Genomic DNA, 9,938 nt, shown 5'->3' with positions numbered 1-9,938 from the left:
AAAGATGTGTGGATCTTTGAGGACTAAGGTGCACCTGACCCAAGCCATGGTATTTTCAATAACCTCATATGCATGCAAAAGCTGGACAGTGACTAAGGAAGACCATAGAAGAATTGATGCTTTTGAGTTATGGTGTTGGAGAAAAATATTGAAAGTGCCATGGGCTGCCAAAAGAACCAACTGATCTGTGATGGAAGAAGTGAAACCAGAGTTCTGCTTGGAGGCCAGGACGACCAAACTTGGTCTCTCATACTTCGGACATATTGTCAGGAGGGACCAGTCACTTGAGAAGGATATGTTTGGTAAAGTGGAGGGTCAGAGAAAAAGAGGAAGACTCCCAGAGAGATGGATTGGCCAAGTAGCAGCATCAACGGGCTCAAGCATGGCAACAGTTGTGAGGTTGGCCCAAGATTAGGCAATGTTTCGTTCTGTTGTGCCATAAGGTTGCTGTGAGTCGGTACCGACTTGATGGTACCTGACAACAACAACAACATTATATATTCAAAATAGTCAGTTTTACTTGGCCTTTGATACAGAAATTCTTGATATAGGAAGAAAGCATAAATAACTACCTGAGATTAATATAACTCTATTACTTTTAAAAATTTCTAAGCATTTCTATTAAATTGAATTTCTATCAATCCTAACACAATCTCTTTGAACCTGTTTACTCTTCTTATAGTATAATGAGGGAATTGTTGTTAAGTGCTGTCAAGTTAGTTCTGACTCATAGTGACCCTGTATAGGATTTCCATGGCTTTAAAATTTCAAGGGAGCAGAAAGCCTCATTTTTTGCCCGAAGAGTGGCTGGCCAGGTCGAACTCTGGACCTTGTGGTTTATAGTCCCATGCTTATTGTATGGACCCACTGCACTCCCCATAATGAGGGAGTTGTTAATCTCTCAGATTCCTTCTGGATTTTAAGTCCTATGATTCCATGAGAATCAATTGTACTTTAAAATTTTATGAACAGTCTCATGGAATCCTAGCAAAGTTGCTCTACCTAAACTTATTTCTGGATTTATAAAGAAATCAAGTTGTACATTCTGATTTTTAAAATTTAAACAATGCCATTTGAGCCTTTACAGCTACTTCTAAGTTTTTATTTTAATTAAGGATCTATAAGTTAATTTACTCTTCTTGTTGTTGTTATGTGCTGGTGGAGTCGGTTCTGACTCATAGTGACCCTGCACAGGGTTTCCGAGACTGTAAATCTTTACAGGAGCAGAACGCCTCATCTTTCTCCCGCAGAACAGCTGGTAGTTTCGAATGGGGATATTAAGTATTATGAGTGCTTTTAGAGATGTGTTACTTTCTGTTCACTAAGGTACATGAATTGTACTCTTTTTCTATCCCCCTATTAAATAGGAAGTACCATTGGCACAAACTGCACAGCCCACATCAGCTATTGTCCGGCCAGCATCATTACAGGTCCCCAATGTGCTGCTTACAAGTTCTGATTCCAGTGTAATTATTCAGCAGGCAGTACCCTCACCAACCTCAAGTACTGTAATCACCCAGGCACCATCCTCCAATAGGCCAATTGTGTAAGTAATGTGGACTGATGATAAAACAATTCTCGTAGGAAGCATTCATTTTGTGTGTTTGTGTTTTAGTAATAATATTCATGCCTTGGCTCTTAGAAACAGTACTTAGATAGTTTTCTTAGTATGTATGTATATTAAGTACATTGAAAACTAAACATCTTAAAAACAAATCATCATACTTGTTAGTTTTAAAAAAAAATCATTCAATCGAAGTTGAACAATTTCCACTGTATAATAAATAAAGCTCTCTTAAGGATGCTGATATACCTCTCTTTCCAATTCATATTTTTTAAAATAGAATTTATTATTTAAAAAATCATTATAGAACATCAATTTAAGATGGTGTCTTATTTTCATGTTTCATACAAAAATGCTTAAATTACGTCATTACCAAAGGACATTTCTTTCAGTTCTTACTGGAAGCTCTTAAGAGCTTTCTGATGAGAATTTTTGTTGTTTTGCCAATTGGGAAATGTCCTTAGTAACATAACATGTTCCATTTCTCCCCCATTTTTACACTACCATATAAATTATTCATTAAAGATGCAATGGAAAAAATGGAATTTTGTACTTCGTTTGCGGTAGGAAATTTATTTTTAAAATGGCACAATAATAGGAGTGAAAATACTTTTGTGTTTTTAACAGATGTTTTAATATGGGTTTCTTTTGTTTCTCTTAGCCCTGTACCGGGCCCATTTCCTCTTCTGTTACATCTTCCAAATGGACAAACCATGCCTGTTGCTATCCCTGCATCAATTACAAGTTCTAATGTGCATGTACCTGCCGCAGTTCCAGTAAGTTTGAAATTTAGATTATTTAAACCTTTTATTTTTAGCAGAACTTGTATTTTTTTAAGCAACCAGAAAATAATACATGGGGTTGCTCTGTTTTCTTATGAAATAGAATTCAACAAATGCTTATTAATTAATAGTGAAACTACCAGCTGTTCCGCAGGAGAAAGATGAGGCTTTCTGCTCCCGTAAGGATTTACAGCCTCGGAAACCCTGTACAGTGTCACTATGAGTAGGAACCAACTCCATGGCATATAACAAAACCAACGCAGTATGTATTTACTCATTGATAGTAATGAAAATAACATATACCATTTAAGAAGCAATAATTATAGAAAAATTTTCCTCTCATGATTAACTTTTTAAAATATTTTAATACTAAGAATGTTTTTTCTGTATAACCCATTTTAGTTTGACTATATTTATAACATTCAAATGACAGAGTTCTTTTTTTTTTTTTTTTTAATGTTTACACTTGTTACTTTTCACATAATTCTGTTATCACATGTACTTCACCAATTGTTTCTAAAAACATTTTTTTTTAATGTTTTATTGTGAATTATGTAATAGTTTACATGGGAGAACATTAGCTTTACATTCATTCTATCATATATCCTTTCATTTCCATGGTTACAATCCCCTCCATACATCATCGACCAACCAAAGGGTATACCCTGCAAGCCTGCCCCTCTGGTCGTCAGCACACAGCCCCTCTCCCTCTCTGGGTCTAAAGTCCCCAGCCGCTCCATCTCTACACATCATTGTCTCTGCCTCCATCTCTGGCATAACTGCTTCTTGGGGTAGGGTCCCATTCTCCACTCTTCTCCCTTGATGGTCCCAGGGACCTCCGCTCCTAGACTGCAGTTAATCACTCCCCTCTTTTTGCTACAAAACATCTTATCTTTACATTTCCAACCCTCACAAGCAGTCCTGATAACAGTTATTCACCATTATGTCACCAGAGACCTAGCCGCATTTCCTTTCATCAGCCCCGCCCAGACAGATTAGATACTACTTAGTGGAGATTCTACCTTCCTCCACACCCTCTGGATCTAGGTTCCGTCTTGAAAGCTTGTAAGCCAGACACTTCTTGCCTTTTAGCCCCCCCATTTTGGGTAGCCAGTGTCCAAGTTGCCCATCCCTGTCTACTCTGTGTATGGAGGGGGTGGGAATGATCCTCGCTGTGAAGATTTGTTCCCTCTTTTGAGCTACTGCATCCGTAGATGTAGGTCAAGTTCATCACATTATATCAGATTACTCTTTTTTTTCATCAAATTGTATCAGATTACTCTTTTTTTCCTCTTCTTTCTTCTAGTTGAGCACTGATCATCCAGTCATTGAGGCCAGGTTAAGTGGATATTATCTGCAAGTATGGGTGTTCTTATGCATATGCCCTTTCTTCTTATCAGCTGGATGCTTCTCTCTCCACTGGAGTCCTCTGTGGCTGTGTCACTGACTCTGGGCCCAAGAGTCCCTAGGTCTTGCCACACTTGTCTACTTTGTAAAAGCATTCTTGTGAAATTTTTTTTATTGTGACTTGATTGAAGGTTTGTTGTTGTTATGTGCCGTGGAGTCGGTTCCAACTCATAGCGGACCTGTACAGGGTTTCCGAGGCTGTAAATCTTTACGGGAGCAGAAAGCCTCATCTTTCTCCCACAGAACAGCTGGTAGTTTCGAACTGCTGTTGAAGGTTTACAGAGCAGACAATCAGTTTACATTCAATATACCATATACTTTGCTTCACATCATGGTTGCAGTCCCCTCCTTGTACCAACAGTTAACAATATTTACCTCTGCTCACATTAACTATTCCTCCTTGTGTCTCCTGCTACATTCATCTTTTCTCTGTGTTAACTTCCCTATTGTTGTATATTGCCTACCCTGTCACCAGTGTTAACCTCTAGCCCATGAATAATTCCTCTTCAGCCCCCCTAACCATCATGGTGGTGGTGGTTATGTGCCGTGGAGTCAGTTCTGCCTAACCATCATAGATTGTTTCTTTTATTAAAGTCTGTTTGCTTTTCTTAACTTTATACAACGTTGGTCTCATACAATCACTTTTGTGATTGATTACTTTCATGCAACATACTGTCCTCCAGGTTCAACCATGTTGTGTTTTGCAGATTCATCCTTATTCTTTGACGTTTTGTAGTATTCCATTGTGTGTATGTACCAGTGTTTGTTAAACCATTCTGTTGATGAGCTTTTAGGCTCTCCATCTTTCTGATATGTCTCTTATAACCAGCATTGTGAAAGATGCTGCTTTCTTATCCATTTGCTCTTCATGCCTCTTGACTGGTACATTTAATCCATTTACATTCAGTTTATCAATAGGTATGAATTGATAGCTGTCATTTTTCTCTGTGTGTGTGTGTGTGTGTGTGTTACTGGATTCTTTGTTACTCATTAGTTTTTATGCTGAGTTCATTTTGTTTGTAGATTTTCCTTTCATTTTTATTTTTGTTATGTTAATGTTCACTAAATCTTTCTGATTTTCCTCTTTTTTGATTTTGATGTGCAGGTGTATTCTTTTTCTTTGATGTTACCCTGTAATCTATTAATTTTTCCCACGCTTAAAACAGTCTGTTTTATCTTGAAATCTATTTGATTTCATTGCCATTTAGAAATTCTGTATCTACACTATTTCCTCTTTTGGCTTTGTAAGTTGGCTTCATTATACATTGCTATCTGTGATTCCCTATTTTCAGTTCTATAGGTTTGTCTTACTTTAATATTTCTATATTTGAATTGAGTTCTGGGTGGTGGTGTTATCTATGGTAATCTCAGGTTGTTGTCAGTTCTCAGTCCAAAGACCACTCTTTAGCATTTTTTTGTAAAGTTGTCTTTGTCATTACAAATTCCTTTTTTTCTGTTTATCAGGAAATGTCCTAATTTTGCCATTGTATTTGAGGGACAGGTTTGCTTTGTATGTGATTCTTAGTTGGCTATCTTTTTCTGTCATTCCATTGCCTTATTGCCTACATGGTTTCTGCTAAGAAATCAGAGCTTAGTCTTATTGCTTCTCATTTGTAGATAACGTTTCGTTTTTCTTGAGCTGCCCTCAGGATTCTTTCCGTGTCTTTGATTTTGGAAAGTTTGATTATGATTTGTCTAGGTGATTTTCTTTTGGGATCTTTCCTGTTTGGGGTTCATTCAGCTTTTTGTATGCTTAGGCAAGTTTTCTTTCAACAACTTTTCAACAGTTTGCTCTGTGCTTGTCTCTTCCTGTTGTGGAATTCTGATCACTTGCAGGTTGTTTCTTTTCATGGTGTCCCATATAACTGTTAAGGTTTCTTCAGATTTTTTTCATTGTTTTTTCTAATTGTTCTTTTAGCATACTAGTATTGAAAGATTTATCTTGAAGCTCACTAACTTGAGCCTCAGTTGCTTCGCATCTACTCCTTTGTCTTTTCAGTGTATTGCCCATTTCTAATATCATAGTAGCATTCTTCTGAATTTCTGATTTCAGGTTTTGTATTGGTTAAAATTGCATCTGTTTTGTCTGTCTCTTCTTGTTGTGTTTTCTTGAATTATTCTAAAGTTTTTATTGTGTTCTCCTTACTTTTCTCAATCTATCGATCCTTTGAAGGTACTTAACTATCATTCTTTTGAATTCTTTTTCAGTTAGTTCTATTACCTTGTGTTCTTCAGAAGCATTTTCTGGTTCTGTATCTTGGACATTTGTTTGAGCTATTCTCATCTGTTTCTTCCTGTGAGCTAAAATTGCCTGTTGACTCTGGGGTGTTGTGGGTTGTCATAGTTGTGAAAACAAAAGCTACAGTTGATGGACCTGGAGAGGAGAAATCTCTGGCACGCTGCTGCAATTCAAGGAGCTCACAAGGTGGTTGTGGAAGGGGTGTGACAACAGAGTTCCTGGCTCTAGATGGAGTTCCTGTTGGCTTTGATGTTACCTATGTTAAGGACACTCAATCTGGAAGTGATTTGTGGAGACCTTTGATGGAGCTTGTTTCATTGTCTGTTAGGACCCCAGGGAAGCTAGGGGCAGTGTGGCTGGTGAAATGCTGATCTGGTGGCTCTGTGTGTTGTGTAGGTCTGGGGTCAATCCTGCCTAAATACAGGCACTTAAAACGGCATAGCTGCCCCTAACTCATGCTGGCGTGGCTCTCAGCCACACATCTCTAAACTGGAGAGAAGGGTCTCACTGGGAGTGGATGAAGGTCAGAGCTGACCACCCTTCTTGTCACCAGGGACGCATGGGGAAAAGAAGAAATCATACCTTCTCTGTTAACCCACGCAAATCCGCTTCACCAGGCCTCCCTCCACTTCCAAAGTTCGTCACAAGAGTTTGAGCCGAGCCTGGCCAGTTGTTCACCAGTCAGTCTCCCTCTCTCACCACCCCTGCTTGGCCTCTCTTCCCAACAAGATTTCCATTCACTTCTCTACCCTTTCTTCTGAAGTTCAGGGTGCCAGAGTTTTCATGTGTGTGTGTGTGTCATTTTGCCTCTCATATCTTTGTTGTAAAGAGTCCTTGTAGTGCGTCTGCCTAGTCTACCTTCTTGCCAGAAATCCTATATGAACTTTTATGGTTAAATTATAAATTCCTGTGATGGCCCAAGCATGTTAAAAGTCAAATCGTGTGAAATATTTGACAGTACCTCATCTTCCCAGTGGGAAAATCCAAATGGAGATGTTTTTTGAGCCACGCTATAAGCATAATTAAATTTTGAGAGATGGGCAAAATAATTAAACATTGACTTGTAGTAATTAATCATCTAGTGAACATTTATTTAAAAGCATATTATTTAGAATATTAGTATAAGTTAGAAATAATTTTATTTTCCTACTCTCATACTTCATACAATAATTGAATTCAAACTATTCAAATATATAATCACTACCCAAGTTTTTATCATTGTAGCCACTTTATGAGACATCTAGCATAATTTTCCTACGTTTATTTTACCCTTTCATGTAAATTATTTAAGATACAACACCCTTTAAGTCTATTATTCTCTTTCTGGAAATCTTACCCCAAGCCACACTCGTTCATATAATAATTCAGTAACTGCTGCTTTTTACTTTCTAGATCAACAATGGTGATTAGTGTGATGCATCCATTTAGTGTGTGTTGTTGTTAAGTGCCATTGAGTCCATTCCGACTGTGGCAACCCTGTGTAGGGTTTCTGAAGAATAGCTGGTGGATTTGAACCATTGACCTTGCAGTTAGCAGTCCAGTGCTTGTCGTGCAGCACCACATGAAAATTATTCTTAAAAGCTTTACAGTAATACCCAACACATTTGGGTAACATTATGCCCTTAGAATAGTACTAAAATTAATGTTAATTTTTTTTTAACTTCTTTATTAATTTTTTTCCAAAATTAACATCAAATTTATCTAAAATTAATGTTGAGGTAATTTGAAGATAATGCATCTTCTTCAAACAGAACTTTGTTGCTAAAAATGCACTGTTTTAAAGACATTTTAACCACTCAAGTATTGGACTACTTCTTTTCTGAGAACAGTTTTTGAGCATTGGGGGGTATAGTCTTACCTTGTATTTGAGATTTTATGACTATCCTATGAAATGTAGCTGTGATAATTGAAAGACTGATATTTTAGTTATAACAATCACTTAGAAGTGACACGTTACATTTTTATTTCTAAAGGCTAAAACCAAAATGAAAATATATATTCCAGATTGTTATTTGAGAAATCATTCGAGGTTATCTTTCTTTGCCATTATGTGGTATATTAAGTATCAAAGACTTTTTACTTGCATGTTTTAGAAATTTTAATGGCAGAGTTTATTTTAAAATTATTTTTTTATGCCTAGTTGTCACAAGCCTTTATATGCCTTCCTTTCAAATTAAAAATGTGTGACATTTGAGAAAATTTACATCAATCACTGAATATTATGAGTTTTTATAAGAAGAAACCATTAAAAATGAACTTCAAAATTAAGGATTAGAGAAACAGGTTTCTCAGAAAATTGACAACCTTTGAGGAAGCAATTGGGATATAATACTAATAAGGATTCTGAGTAAAGATGTAATCAGCTGGAGACAAATTGACAATTTTCTGATACTGAAATATCAAGTAGATACAATAGCCAAAGTACAAATAAATAGGATTTTCATTTTTAGTAGATTCTCAAGCAGTTTTTTTCAATGTATTTTCCCACAGCTTGTTCGACCAGTCACCATGGTGCCTAGTGTTCCAGGAATCCCAGGCCCTTCCTCCCCTCAACCAGTTCAATCAGAAGCAAAAATGGTAAACTAGATTTGATTTTTTTTTTTTCATTTTCTTGAACATGTCTTAAATTAGCATTTTCCATTAAAGCCTGTTTGAAATGCACAATATAGCTTACCTTTTATACAATTACAGCTTCTTTTTTTTTTTTGTAAATAACTTGCACGCACATATAATGGACAGAAATGAGCAAATTATGTAAAAAAAGTTCTGGAATAATGTGCCACACATGTCTTGTGACATTACCATTAGTGAAGTTCTACTTCATTCATTGTCATTCAGTAGTCCAAAATGTTACTTTTGATCATATTTATATAATAAGGCCATGGTCAAGAAGTCACAGATGGTGTTTTGTAGTACCTCAACTGGAAAATAAACAATTGAAATTGCACTTTGGGGCAATTCAAGGCTAGGTCCAAGAGTGACGTAGCTCCTTGTAATCAATCTAACCCATGTACATTGCTCCAGAGATGAGCAGAGGGACCTGTGGAGGACAGGGAATATTGCCTGCAGTGTCCAAGTCCCACAATGCCTGGCCCATGTGAAACTGGACTGTAATAGGACAGTGCAGGTAAAGGCACCCTCTGCTCCAGCTCTTATGGGGCCTCCAGGAAGTCAGTCAGATCCCTGTAGTACAAGCAAGGGATTCGAGAGTCACAGCACCTGGATTGGCACAATATTCAAATGGCTTGAGCATGGCAGCTGGACAGCAGAACAAGAAGCATGTACTTATATTGGTTGACCTTGCCCATCTGAATAGGGAGATGAGACTTTCTGCTCCCATAAAGATTGAAAAGCCTCAGAAACCCTCTTCAGTGTTGCTATGAGTCAGAATCATCTCGATAGCATTTTAAAACAAAAACCTGCTGAATGGTCTTGAACCTCCTGTGGCTGCCCATCCTGATGGCTGTTCTGGGGTAGAAAACATGATTTCTTCCTGCATTGGAGAAAACAGTTTACAGAGCAGAGAAAGAATAATGCCTGGAGAGGGGCTATTTTAGAAACTGAAGGGTAGGTTGGTGAACCAAACTTCAGCCATCAACAAGAATCAAGACGAAGACTTAACATTAATTCCTTTGGACAGAAAAAACTATTGAAATCAAGGGCATCAACATGTAAAAAAATAATCATAGTGCACTTATCAAAATAACACACAGGTGGGGGGTGCACAGTATAAATATTTATAACATATGAGTTGTTGATGTAAAGTGCCATCAAGTCACTTCAACTCATAGCAATCCTGTTTAGAGTTTTAAGGTGTGGTCGGTGAGTTTGAACGTACAAACTCGTGGTTAGCAGTCCATTGCTTATCCTACAGCATCACACCACAACTCCATGAAGTATTAGTATAAAAATACAGCATATATTCTATTATATTGTATTATATTAT

The 9,938-nt window shown here is 37.2% G+C and overlaps 1 protein-coding gene across 2 annotated transcripts in view; it reads left to right on the top strand.

Moving 5' to 3' along the window:
- The window catches only part of ATF2 (activating transcription factor 2), a 116,186-nt gene that overhangs the window by 48,045 nt on the left and 58,203 nt on the right, over positions 1–9,938 (top strand). For both annotated transcript variants that reach the window (XM_006866660.1, XM_006866661.1), the window contains 3 exons: positions 1,368–1,546; positions 2,226–2,340; positions 8,483–8,569. In XM_006866660.1, coding sequence (XP_006866722.1) covers positions 1,368–1,546; positions 2,226–2,340; positions 8,483–8,569 — 381 coding nt within the window. The remainder of the gene's footprint in view (positions 1–1,367; positions 1,547–2,225; positions 2,341–8,482; positions 8,570–9,938) is intronic.

This window comes from Chrysochloris asiatica, unplaced genomic scaffold, assembly GCF_000296735.1.
Source record: "Chrysochloris asiatica unplaced genomic scaffold, ChrAsi1.0 scaffold00094, whole genome shotgun sequence".
NCBI lineage: Eukaryota > Metazoa > Chordata > Mammalia > Afrosoricida > Chrysochloridae > Chrysochloris > Chrysochloris asiatica.
The sequence above is the reverse complement of the archived record's forward strand: the minus strand, read 5'-3'. Positions and strand labels throughout refer to the sequence as shown.